The 14,312-nt window shown below is 45.0% G+C and overlaps 1 protein-coding gene across 4 annotated transcripts in view; it reads right to left on the reverse strand.

The window, feature by feature from the left end:
* SNX9 (sorting nexin 9) overlaps positions 1-14,312 on the reverse strand; it is a 52,541-nt gene that overhangs the window by 25,026 nt on the left and 13,203 nt on the right. For 2 of the 4 annotated variants that reach the window (XM_077348762.1, XM_077348754.1), the window contains exons 3-5: positions 12,934-13,008; positions 12,026-12,139; positions 5,367-5,411 (exon numbers count right to left, since the gene is read on the reverse strand). In XM_077348762.1, the coding sequence (XP_077204877.1) occupies positions 5,367-5,411; positions 12,026-12,139; positions 12,934-13,008 (234 nt within the window). The remainder of the gene's footprint in view (positions 1-5,366; positions 5,412-12,025; positions 12,140-12,933; positions 13,009-14,312) is intronic. The other 2 variants (XM_077348769.1, XM_077348778.1) reach the window with 1 other exon arrangement.

Genomic DNA, 14,312 nt, shown 5'->3' on the forward strand with positions numbered 1-14,312 from the left:
AGAGCAACTATAGTCCTAAGGTACGAATATATATATAGGGTTACGTCTAGTGGGCACATATCTCTCAGTTGCAGAGTATATTCTAACTGAAAAGGTACCAGACTAAATTATTTTAAAATATATGCCTAGGGAGAGACTTGCAAGTTAAAATATGCAATGTATCTATACACGTAACTGAACATAGTTATGTTAAATGGAATATAACAGATATTTATAAACACATCTGCCTTCCAACAATTCAAATGCAGGACCAAATGAATAGCGCCTAAATAGTTACAGAATTTTTATGTGCATAATTCATTCCAAGCACGATATTTGGTGTTCATGGGATGAGTTCCTCCACAAATAGGTTCAAAAGGCTTAAGCATCAACTGTACTAAAACAACAGAGAGTGACCACTGAGGAGTTCGGCAAGGCTATATACTGTCGCCTTGCCTATTTAACTTGTATGCGGAACACATCATGAGAAAGGCGGGGATAGAGGAGTCACTAATTGAGATTAATATTGCTGAGAGAAATATCAACAACCTTAGATATGCAGATGATACCATTCTAATATCAGAAAGTGAAGAGGAACTAAAGAGCCTGTTGATGCGGGTGAAGGAGGAGAGTGCAAAAGTTGGCTTGAAACTCAACATCAAGAAAACGAAGATCATGGCATCCAGCCCTCTCAATTCCTGGAAAATAGATGGGGAATGGAGATAGTGACAGATTTTATTTTCCTGGGCTCCAAGATCACTGCAGATGGGGACTGCAGCAAAGAAATTAAAAGACGCTTGCTCCTGGGGAGGAAAGCTATGGAAAATTTAGACGGCATCCTAAAAAGCAGAGACATCACCCTGCCAACAAAGGTGTGTTTAGTCAAGGCTATGGTATTTCCAGTTGCAATGTATGGCTGTGAAAGTTGAACTATAAGGATGGCCGAGCGTCAAAGAATTGAGGTTTTTGAACTCTGGTGCTGGAGAAGACCCTTGCGAGTCCCTTGGACTGCAAGGTGAACCGGTCAGTCCTAGAGGAGATCAGCCCTGACTGCCCCTTAGAAGGCCAGATCCTGAAGATGAAACTCAAATATTTTGGCCACCTCATGAGAAGGAAGGACTCTCTGGAGATGAGCCTAATACTGGGAGTGACTGAGGGCAAAAGAAGAAGGGGACAACAGAGAATGAGTTGGCTGTATGGAGTCACTGAAGTAGTCGGTGCAAACTTAAATGGACTCCGGGGAATGGTAGAGGACAGGAAGGCCTGGAGGATCATTGTCCATGGGTTCGCGATGGGTCGGACACGACTTCGCAACAACAACAGTTAACAGAACTGGAAAAATGTACTCTCAAATATACCACTTAGAACTGGATCACTATGACTCAAATGGAAAGAACTTCAGTCAAATGGGAAAAATGTAAAGCATGTGGATTCCAAATATGACCTGGCCAGAAAAATAAAAACACTTGACCTCCCCCCTCTTCATAGCTTTCCTTTATGACAACAAAAAGGGGGAAATCTGCTCCTGTCTGCTCCTGTTCTGCACCATGGGACTGAACCTGAGTTCTGCAAGATCCATTTTGTCTTCAGTGGATTTAAAACAAACAAACATGCGGCTGTTGGTACAGTAATTCATTATACAGGAATTTTTGATTTCAGCATATTTAGGAGCAGTGATTCAACCACTGAATGAATGTATGAATGTGGGTAGATGAGAATTTTAAAGAGTCTAATAGATCTCAAGAGCACGGTCAATTTTGCCTACAAAGAGTGGAAAGGTGCAGCCAGGATGTTCTTCTGGATTCTCAGGTGGAATCTCAGGGGGCAAATCTGTAAACCGCCCGTGGCGCCGCGGGCGCCACGGACTAAATAAAACAGTAAGGGGTTCTGGGGCGGGATGAGTCCGGGATGAGGAAGGGTCCAGATTGGACCCTTCCTCATGACAGACAATCGGAGGGACCAATCGGCAGGCGCGAAGCGCCTGCCGATTGGTCCCTCCGATTCCCAGCCCCAGGAACTGTGAGCCGCGCGCAGCGCGGCTCACAGTTGCTCCCGGCCCGACGCGGCGAGAGGCGCGAAGCGCCTCTCACCGCGTCAGGCCGCCGCCTGAGGGAGCCCCCAGCAGTCGCTTCAGTCCCCAGCAGTCGCACCCAGCAGTTGGATGGGGACAGGGACGGGCCAGCAGCGAAGGAGCGCCCGGCCCCGCAGAACCCCCAGACGCCTCCGACCTTCTCCAGGCTTCTGCCGGCCCGGGCGCTCCCCCGCAGCGGCGGGGGAGCGCCCGACCCGGCAGAAGCCGCTCCCGTCCTCCTCCCACCTTCTCCAGGCTTCTGCCGGCCCGGGCGCTCCCCCGCAGCGGCGGGGGAGCGCCCGACCCGGCAGAAGCCGCTCCCGTCCTCCTCCCACCTTCTCCAGGCTTCTGCCGGCCCGGGCGCTCCCCCGCAGCGGCGGGGGAGCGCCCGAACCGGCAGAAGCCGCTCCCGTCCTCCTCCCACCTTCTCCAGGCTTCTGCCGGCCCGGGCGCTCCCCCGCAGCGGCGGGGGAGCGCCCGACCCGGCAGAAGCCGCTCCCGTCCTCCTCCCACCTTCTCCAGGCTTCTGCCGGCCCGGGCGCTCCCCCGCAGCGGCGGGGGAGCGCCCGAACCGGCAGAAGCCGCTCCCGTCCTCCTCCCACCTTCTCCAGGCTTCTGCCGGCCCGGGCGCTCCCCCGCAGCGGCGGGGGAGCGCCCGACCCGGCAGAAGCCGCTCCCGTCCTCCTCCCACCTTCTCCCGGCTTCTGCCGGCAGGGCGCTCCCCCGCCGCGGCGGGGGAGCGCCCGACCCGGCAGAAGCCGTTCCCGCTGACCTCCGACGTTCTCCCGCTCCGCCCTCCCCAACCAGCAAGCAGCCGCCGCAATAGGAACCTGGAGGATCGCCAACTCAAGCTCCTCCATCTCGCCACAGCTTTCCACTAGCGCCTGCTGCGCTCCGGCGGTGGCTGGACTACCAGCCCCAGCATGCATTGCATCCCCGTGCAATGCATGCTGGAAACAGGTAGGGGTGGGGGGATGATCAGGGGGGAGGAAGCGCCCATCCATGTTGTCTGCGGCCCAGGAGCCCGGCCCTAGGTTGCCTGCGTGCCCCATCGACCTTTCCCAGCTTCCGCAAAGCCGCCTGCTCAGGGTTTCCTCCTCCTCCTCCTCCTCTGTGCATGCCTCCTGCTCTGTCGGCAGCAGCCCAACAGGTGAGCCCAGGCACACAACTGTGAGGGGGACGGGGGTAGAGGCTCCTAGGGCCCACTGTATTTAGCGTACAGTGGGCTTAACTTCTAGTGGTTATCATATTTTCTGTTTGTTAACTCCTTATGTCCAGGATCCAAAATAGGACAGAACTATTTGGGTACACCCACGGGTCTTCATAAACACTTTTTTTGGCCACATGATATACAGTATTTGCTGGTGTATAAGACTACTTTCCCCCCCTGAAAAACATGCCTCCAAGTGGGGGGGTCGTCCTATACGCCGGGTGACTTCAGTTGGGATAAACATAGCTGCCCATAGTGGCCCATAGTACCGTAATGTAATGTAACAAACTCTATATTTTGAGTGGAAATGTTGGGGGGTCGTCTTATACGCCCAGTCGTTTTATACACCGGCACATACAGTAGTTCTTTTGGAAGATGAAAGGCAGTTTACAATCCGGAATGAGAATCCTGTTTACAATCAAAAATTCCACTAGGCATGCCAAAGCTCTGGATCTCAGCCAGTATTTGAAAACTTTTAAATATTTTTGTCCAATAACTCTTCCCATTAGTATTCATCTCTATAACATTTATTAAGGTAAAGGCAACCTTGCACTTTTCTGTGCTCTCACAGTCCTACCCCAGTTATGAAAGCTGCTTGGATTAACGGAAATTTGAGCTTCCCACCATGCAAAAACTAGTCTCAATCTACTCCAATATTGTTTGCTATCTAACAATGAAAATTTCTGTTGCTCTATTAGTATTCTAAAAATAAAATCAATTAAAATATACGTCAAACCACTGCTTCTTCTGTATTACTGTGTTTCAGTTTCTAGTCATGAAAAGAATGTTCACCTTTCACACTCAGACAGGTGAAAAAACCAATTATGATGCATCGCTACACAATGTCTCTTTCATGAAAACAGACACAGTTTAGAGCTTGTTACAAATTCTGAAAATCCTTGCACCAGCCCTTCCTCCTGAGGGATGCCCACCCTGATTCACCCCCAGACTCATTAGTTGGATACCTGGAAGTCGTGAGGGACTGAAGTCCTGTGGTTTGGTAGGAAGGAACCTGGAAAGAAAGTGCAACTGCCTTACCTGGATGGGATGCAACTACTAGTAGCATGCTAGGAACCTGGGCACAATCTTTGATACCTCCCTCCCCGTGGGGGAACAGGTCACAAGAATAGCATGGTGAGCATTCTTCCAGCTGCACCAAGCTAAGCTACTAGCAACCCTGCCTGGCTCCAGAACACCTAGCCACAGTGCTCCAAGCAACGGTCACCTCTAGGCTGGATTTCTGCAACTTGCTCTACGTGGGCCTGCCCTTATCTGGAAGCTACAACTGGTGCAGAATGCAGCAGACAGTGTTCTTACAGAAATATCTTGGAGGGCTCACATCCGGCCTTCGCTCCAACAGCTGCAATGGTTACCAGTTGAAAATCAGATCAGGCTTAAGGTTCTGAAAATCACCTCCAAGGCCATACATGGCCTGGGCCCTGAGTACCTGAGAGACTGCATCTCCACCTATGCCCCCTAAAGAGTGCTACACTCTACAAACACCAACAAGCTGGCCTTGCACAGAGCCAGAGTTTTTTTGGACTTGTCCCCCCAATTGATGGAATGAGCTCCCTGAAGAGACCAGGGCCCTTGTGAGAACTAAAACAATTCCACAGGGCTTGTAAAATGGAACTCTTCCACCAAGCCTTTGGTCAAGGCCAATGAAACAACCACCAACTAGAGCCCAGAGGCCCCTCCCACCACCAACCGCACCCCACAGACACAGTGCAACTCCCAATCCAGAAACACTCCAAGAAAGAACTGAACAACAGCTGTACAGGTAACAGTCACTCGACTGAAGAGTTTTAAAGTTATAAAGATTTATAGTTTAAAATGTTGTAAGTTCTAGTGTTATAATTGTTATGAATTTATGATTCTTTCTTTGTGCGGTACCACAAATATTTCATTGTAAACTGCCCTGCGCCGCAAGGGAGGGTGGTATATAAATGTAACAAATAAAATAAAAAATTAAAACGGGGCACTTCCCTCAATTAACGAGTAAACTACCCTCCCACAAGTGCCAAGCTCAAAAGTGTTTCCCAGTGCCAGTGGGAGACCTTTGTGCACTGCCACCAAGAAGGGAAAGAAAAAAATCTTGCTCCTGACCTCTGGACTGTTAAAAGGCTTTGTTGCTGTGAAGGTCTGAACATGCTGAAAGATACAATATAGATTATTATCTACACAGGATAACACAACCAGTGATTTTATGGTGGTGATCATGTAGCCACAGATAATGATTGACTGGACTGCCTTAATCTCACAGAAAGGTCACTGGCAGAGCTGCTCAGTCCATAGAGAGCAGCAGAACAGGCAAAAGGGCTCAGTTAAGGGCTTAGTCAAGTAGTCTAAGGCCTAGGAAACAGAACCTGAATGACACACGGTGACAAGCAAGCAATTCTGGATTTCTTAATAGCTACACAATGTTCAGTCAGTTTTCTGTAAGGAAAGAGAATTCATTAAGGCAGGGACTAAAACCCCATAGCTTACTCAAATGATAGCAGGAGTATCTTGGCAAGGTACCCAAAGCTCAAAAAGATGGCAACAAAGGAAGTCAGCTGTGGGCTGACATAGTACAACATGAGAACAGGTGGGAGGATACAAAGAAAAGTAAGGATCAGGAAGGCAAAAGGATAGAAATAAATCTAATTCAAGATACAAAGTATGGATAAACAATATGTAGTTGGCAATAAAGGGGGGAACACTGAATAGCAAAGAATGATGGCTAGGTGATATGGTGAATGCTGAAAGTGCATTTGCAAAGAAAAATTTTAAAATTTAGGATTAAGGAATAGAAGGGGCTTTAACTGTTGGCAAGAGAAAATTGGGAATAAAACCTCACTGAGCCGTATGGGAGGGCGGTATAAAATCTAATAAATAAATAAAATAAATAAGAGTGAAATGGTTAACTGTGTTGGATCTGGGAGATCCAGGTTCAAATCCCCACTCCACCATGGAAGCTCACTGGGAAGCTCACTTTCTCAGATTGATAGCAGCATGGTTTTTAGAATAAAATGGCGGATGGGAAAATGATGCTGTAAGCCACCCTGGGCTCCCACTTAGGAGGAAACTGAATATTGTAATAAAATAAAGGGAATTTTGGAATCCAGAGGACTGTGCACCAGAGTCCTCAGAATAAATGTTTGCATGATCTATCCTCTAATCTGCAATTAGAACTAGGACAGAGGTGTCCCAGAAATATATTAATTGGACGATTCAATATACTTAGAAAATGCCAAGGCAGCAAAACACCCAACATGCAACATTCACAGAGTGGCCTCCTCCTGTGGTCCAGAAGGGACAATACAGTTATTCAGGCCTTTGTAAAGTATGATAAAGACCAATTCATCTGAATTATTAATTCTTCACACAGTTCAGTTCAGCTGTTCTGTTTTGCTCAACTATATCTACAGAGGGTCCTTCACAAGTGTTTCTTGCCAGAAATTATAATTTACTGATACATCAAGCCACACAGAGGTCTGGTTGGCATAAAAACAGTCATTTCTACAGTCGTGATGTTATGAGCCGTAAAGAGGAGGTTTGTGACATCACATGGAGTACAAACCAATTTTTGTGCAGAAAAACTACCATCCTAGTCTTAGCTATACACAAACTCTAATTATACAATTCATTATATACTGCCAGCCATGCTGATCCACACAACCAGAATCACTATTTTTAAACAAGCAATTTGTCGGGCCCACTAAACTTCCTTTGATAAATATTTTGATAAGTTATCTATCTTGATAAGTTGATATTTTGATAAGTTATCTAAACTGCCTGCGGCGCCGCGGACTAAATAAAGCAGTAAGGGCTGGTGGGTGCCGGGCAGGAGCCTTGCCCCACGGCCCTGCCCTCTGGGGGAAGAACTTCCCCTCCGCCCACCACCTGCCGGAGCTCCAATCACCACCCCAGCCCTTCCCACCCCCACCCCGACCTTCCGCACCCGCCCGCCACGGCCCCCGCCCTTCCCAACCCAATCCACTACGGACATCCTCGCCACCCCACGCCCGCGCCCTTACCATCCCCACCCCCCACTTCCTGCCGGCCGCTTGCCCACCTTTCCTCGGAATTCCCCGCTGCCGCCACCGCGCCAAGCCTCCTGCCCACGATGCCCCACTTCCAACGGACTTCGCCACCGCCCCAGCCACTGACTTCGCGCCTCCAAAAGGGTGCTGTGGCCTACTACAACGGCACCAAGCTGCGCTGCTGCACAGCAGCGCGCCCCGGAGCCTGCCGCCCACAGCCCCATGCCCTGCCGCCGTCACTCTCACCTCCTCGATGATGCCCCCAAAGCCCCAATGAATGCCTTCCTGCCGCCATTAGGCTGGGGACACCCCCGCAGAGCAGCTGCGCCACCTCCGCTGCGCCTGACCTGCCGCCCCAGGACCGCGCCTCGCCCGCCGCAGTGCCACACCACATACCTGCCCACCTCGAAGCCGGACGTGATCCACCGGCCGTCCACGACCCGCGACAGCAGACACAAGTTGGCCCACTGGACAAACTCAACCCCCCGCCCCGCGTCAGCCTGCCCCAGTCCGTGAGAGTCCTGCAGGCAGGCTTCTGTGGCATCGCCGACCCGTCCCACCCCGTCCCCGGCCACGCTGCAGCCTTTGTGAGTCGCCGGGGGGGGGGGAAAGCTATCTAGCGCCCATTTTATTTTAACATAAAATGAGCTTTTTATCTAGTATATTTATAAAACCATGATCTGGACAACCCAGGCTAGCCCAATTTTGGCTCTGGGTAGTCCAGCAACAGACAGTGACAAACTACTACAGTCTCTTGTCATGGCTGCAAGATGGCAGTGCTTTCCACCATCACATTTGTAAAAACAGACCTCTTCAAGTTCAGAATTACTACTCTAAAAATAATCTCATAATTCAATACTGGGGATATACTGTTGCCCCTGTGACCAAGATTCTTAGGGTATTTTAAAGAAAATAGTTAGAAGCAGCCAAAGGAGAAAGTGTTGTAATCATGGGTGACCAACCATGCTATTATTGTCTGGACACACATTTTAAAACAGTAGTCTTTAGTCTAGAGTCCCATCTACGTGTTATAAACCCATATAGGGATACCATAGTTACCTGATGTTTTTGGGAAGGTATCCTACTAGAGTACATGGCTAGAAAGCAAAATTGCCAAACTCATGGTCTCTATATACAAACTGACAGGAGCAGAAGGATGGCAAAACAAGACCACTCCACAGTAGAGAGGATTCCTCCATGGTTATAACTCCTGGCTCCCTCCACCTTTCTAATGCACAGAAGGTGTTTCTTGCCTCTAGCATTCTTAATCTACTCCTCACTGGCCTAGTCTAGCACCCCTCTTCACCTGAATTCACATGGTTACTACTTAGAGCACCCTTTTTGAACCTTTTGACCATACAGGAGCCCTTGAAATAATTTTTCAGGCTTCAAGGTGTCCCGGAAGTGATATCAACTGGCCACACCCCCCTGCCATGTGCCCTGGAAGGGACATATCATCAGAAGTGACCTCACCACCTGCATTAACAGGCAGGGTCAAGGAGGACTGAGGGGATGAGAGACAGGAAGTGGTTTGAGACAGGAGTAGGCACGCAGGCTTTGCCCACTCCCTGGCACAGAAACCATGAGAGAATTCACTCATGCTCGGAAGGTGGAAGGAGAAGCAATGGAAGTGCTCGGTTCCCTAGCTTGTGGCTGAATCTATTACGGCAGGAGGAGAAAGGCCACAGACCCCCTTCGGAGTTTTCATGGACCCCTGGTTAGGAAACCCTGGCTTAGAGGGTCTGATCTATTAAATCCCATATCTGAAGGGGGGGGGGATGAAGACAATTTTTCTAAGACAAAACGTTTGTGCTTTCAAACAGCTTACCATGGAGAGTATCTGTAGCTAGCAATGTACACTGAATAGTGAATGATGGTGATATGGGATGTAAATGCTGTTGAACAATCTACAAAACAATGACCACAGTTTAACAACAGCAACATGTAATACCAACAGTTACTCAGAAAGTGCAATATATTCATATTTGATTAAAAAAAAAGAAAATGTTAAAAATTAGGGGAATAGTTAAAATAAACTTGAAGGGAGTAAAAGGTCTCCAGGACTTTCAGGTTATTTAGCAACTCAAAATAAACTTTCTTTCCTCCTGGTAATCTCTATACCATCTCTCCTTTCCGTACCTTGTCTTTTATCTGCCTCTCATCTTCAGCTATACTTATTTCATTTATACCCTTTCTCCACAGTGAAGACCAAAGCAGCTTACATAATTCTCCTCCTTTTGATCCTCGTAACTCTGTGAAGTGGGTCAGGCTGAAAGCATGTGATAGTCACAACATAGTGTGCTTCTATGGTAGACTGATGATTTAAACCTTGGTCTTCCAGACTCTAACTACTATACCACACTGTCTTTAATACTGTGACTACTATTGAAGAACAGCAAACAGGCCTAGATAAGTCATACAGGTCATCCATTGACTATTGCCAGTCCTGGCCCCAATGAATCCTCCCTCAAACATCAAAACAGACCTAAAAAGGGCCCTGCATCCTCTCCTTGCCTTTCATTGACCGAAATTAAGCCAAGAATGCTGTGGTTGTCTAGCAATTGCCACTGAGTGCTTCTGTTTTGTAAAGCTATAGGTGTTCATTTAATCATTCTGGATTTAAACTCCTCCACCCATGTTATTTTTTTTAAGGTTTCAGATTTTTCTGCAAACCTGGGGCATTTTTCTGATTTGTAGGAAGATCTCTCTTCTCTGTTCACAGCTCCAATCACCAAATTAAAATATTTTCAGGTTGGGCCAACTTCACTATTAGAATATATGAGATTCCAGGCTCTACCACACAGGTAAGGAAAGAGCAATCTCTGCACAAATGCACTTCACTTTTTGAGGGATTTTAAAAAATACCCCATTTATTTATTGCTTTCAGATTTTTCTGCAAACCTCATGAGTGCCCCAAATGTACAGAAAAATATATTTAGCCTCAATTGGCTCATGGATTCAGAGATTCACAGATGGTGGCCATGGGTAGCTAATAGTATATAGATATTACCACAATGGCAAAAATGGCAAAAAAAAATCAGAAGAAGAATTTAACTACGACACAATCAGAAGATGATAGTGATGAAAAAGATTGCTGAAAGATAAAGATATTGCAAAAAAGCTAAATAATTTGCACTGTACTTCACTGAAGCTGAATAGTTGTCTAATTCTGAGTCAGTTTTTTTCCAGGAAGAGAATCTAACGAAACAACTCAAAAGTACTGACAAGAAAAGTTTTTCTAAGGTCAAATGACCACTGAATAGCACATATCAGAGTTCCTAAGAAAACAATTGTGCAATTGCTGACCTAGCAAAAATAAGTCATTAAAATGTGTGCCCTTAGTACTGAATTAGAAAATACAGACATACAATAATTGTAAAGAAACAATGAGTGGGAATAAGGAAATTACACATCTACTAGCCCGGCACCTATCTCAGATAAATTGACAGAAAGCACTATTAAATCTAGAACTAACCACTATGCCCACAAACAACCAGGAAATCTTTAAAGGAATGTTCTGCCTCAATTGCTTTGATTCTTTTTTTAGTGTTAAACATATAGTTAGAGGAGATCCTAAGTACGTTTACTTGGAAAATCCAAAATGTTTTTGACAAAGTCCCTTACCAGAAATTCCTTACGAAGATTAGCATGGATAAGAGAATAAAATCTCTTATGGATTAGTAACTAGTTAAAAAAACAGGAAGCAGAAAGCAGGAATAAACCAACAGTTTCTGCATTGGAGGCAGGTAAGTGGTACAGTCTCAAAGATCAATACTGACATTGGTGCTACTAAAGTCATTCATAAATAATCTACAAGACGGAGGTTAAGTGACCAAGCTTGCAGATGGCACCACATTATTAAGGATGACAGAAGGCCAAACAGAAAAAAAAATGCCATACGGAATCATGATTACAGTTCATCTCCAGAATGTGGTAGCTAGAAAAGGTATGAATAAAGATAATCAAAATACCTAAGGAGCTGAACACCATGTTAAAGGAAAGGTTATAGAGAATGAGCCATTTTAGTTTAGAAAAAAAGATAGCTAATGGGAGAAGTTGATATAATTAGATATTGAGACTGTAAATGCATTTTTCTCCCTCCCTCTCGTAGAATAAGAATCCTGGACAACCAAAGTTACTGGCCATTTATTCAATACACCCTAAGACTTTGTGGAGGTGAAGGAGCTTGGTGGGTTATAATGCCATAGTGGTCACCATCCAAAGCAGCCATTTTCTCCAGGGTAATTCTTCTCTAGACTGTGGAGCTCAGTCATAATTCTGGGAGATGGCAATCCTACTCATAAATAAAATAGAACTGACTGCAAGAAGATATGGTGAGAGCCACAGGCTTGGATTTTTTTAACCGGATTAAGAAATACATGGAGGATAAGCCTGTCAACAGTTTAAATGTAAGCTGCATACACAAACGCATCATGCTTGTGCACACCAACTGCTGTATGTGTTGTGTATGTGTGTGTGTGGGGGGGAAGAGTCTGTTACATTAGAAAAGATTAAGCAGACCACTGTACATAACAAAACTTCTAGAGATAGTGGAGCAGTCCTCTGCCTATTTCCACCATCATGTACTATGGACAATAAATAATTCAACGGATTACAGAACATCAGCAATTGTTTGTTCCTTGTTTGTTAACACAAGGTAAGAGCTTATTCTACAATATTCAATTCACCATGCTTAAGGAATTAAAAACATGCTCTACATCAAATAAAAAAGACTCCTACTTGGCTACTGCTTTTCGCAACCTGTGAGTTAATCTGTGCAGTAGTTGAGGAGAGACGGTCAAAAAAGGCTTGGTCAGCTACTGATATTCCATCTTTGGCACCTTCATGTAGAATCTAAAAAAAAAAAAAAGCATCTTTTAAAGACTCTTCTAAAACAAAATAAATTTCTCTGAATAACACTTTGAACTGTGGATAGACATTATAACGTTCCCAGATAGTGTAGTTATATTTGTGAAGTAGCACAATTCACACAAACTGTAATACCCTCCGAAAGTGAGGCCTTTTCATTTAACATGTGATTTATACTCTATGAGTGCAACCCAATCTTGCTACTAGTATAGAACTCATGTACAGAAGGACCCATTAAGCTTTCCAGAGCCTTGTGTCCTTCCCTTCTTCCATGGCATGTACACAATCAGCAAGTCACATTACAATGGGAGCCCTATTTTAACCTTCTACATCCTTCCTTCTTTGCTCAGTCAAGGAATAAATATAATTTCTTAAATATGATTAGGTGGGGGAGCGGAGATGAGACTGGTGAACAAGGCTCTAAGAGGAAAGGGTAGAAGCAGATCTCCCATTCCCTACAGTGGCCTAACAAGCTGCTATCAGGTGGTGGTTCATGATGGGTATAGAAACAGTTCCATTACCACCTCTGAGTTCCCTCCACACTCTAGCACCATGCCTAAGACAGAACTGCACCAAAACTCATTTTTTTTATATCCTTTGGGGGGGTTGTGCATAAAAGTAAGCGTTAATTTTCAGTCTACTGTGGCCTTATTGAAAGGAAAAATGTAAAAACAATACAGAATAAATGGCACATGAGGCATCCAACAATAAAAAGTCACCTCTGTATGAAATATATAGCAGTTACTTTCTGTATGCATACTGTTTTGTCATTATCTTACTTCAACATAATCTGTTGGAACTAGTCCTCGATCTCCTTGGCTATTTTTCCCTTCTAGCCAACCTCCACCAACATCCTATAACAGTAAGAAAACAAAGATATAATTAAATTATAAAGTTGCAAGTTATATTCTTAAGAAAAACATAGTTTTTCTGTTCTTCTTAATATACGTAGTTCTTATTATGTGATCAGTACCACATTTTTTATTTCATCCTTCCTGAAACAACCAAGCATGACATACGTGGACCTATGAGAATAAATTGGGATAACAGACTCATGAAGCTAGAGAAAGAGATACATCAAGTAGAAACTTCATTGCGGAGAATTTAACCCAAGGTCTTCCCTGTTTAAGTCTAATACAGCATCCACTATACCATACAAGCTCTATGAAGTCTAAAGCATTTAATTCTACAAACCTGTGCATGCTTATGTGAGAATAAGTCCCATTATCATTGTAGGAATTATTTACAAGTAAACACTCATAAAATTCTTCTATATTTTAGATGCTTTGTCATTGCAGACTATGACTATTCTGTAATTAAAACATTAAACACACAGAACACTCTTTTTTCAAATTTCAATGTCCCTAATTCTGTACTCTGACAGCATGTACAGATGGGGGGGCGGGGGTTGATGTTCAGTTAATCTGAGAGAACTCCCAATTTTGTGAAAAAAATTAAATGGGAAAAAAGTTGATAGGGCTTTGAATGCAAGCTTACAGGAGGAAAAAGTGAGATCTTTTGATGCTAATCTGAAAGATCTTGGCTGCCATTTTGAGGGTTACTTAGCAACCTCCACAAACAGGTGATGGAGGCAGCAATGGTGTTAATGGAAGGGCAAGGCAGACAGCAGTGCAGGGAGTGAGAAAGGAAACAAACCAGAGGTGCCAATAGTGGCAGTGAGCAAGGAAGAAGGTGATTATGTTGTTTACCACCGTTGAGTCTATGGAGAAACAAAGAGGACAGAAATGTTTTAACTTAATAAATAAAAGAAAAGGCGAGATAGCAAGTGACAGTTGTGGTGACAGCTAGGAAACAAAGACAGCAGGAGAAGGCTTAATGAGGGTGAGGGCAAAAGTCATCAGGAAGTGTAAGAAAGAGGCAGCAAGAGGAAGCAGGGACTGGAGGGGGGATTTCTCCTTCCCTACATTTGTGGAGTGCAGCTCATGGGTGTTCTATGTTCAGGGCTGGCAATAAGGAGGTAAAATAAACAATTCTGTCAATCAAATTTCATGCACATTCAGAAGGCCTAGTGAATTAAATAACATTTGTTCCTAATTGATACAAGTTCCAAACTGATGCTTCTTTATATCTTAACTTGTCAAAATATAGTAGTAACTTTGAGGAACAGATCAATTATCAGCTAAGACCTACAGAATTA

Source organism: Paroedura picta, chromosome 1, assembly GCF_049243985.1.
Source record: "Paroedura picta isolate Pp20150507F chromosome 1, Ppicta_v3.0, whole genome shotgun sequence".
Taxonomy (NCBI): domain Eukaryota; kingdom Metazoa; phylum Chordata; class Lepidosauria; order Squamata; family Gekkonidae; genus Paroedura; species Paroedura picta.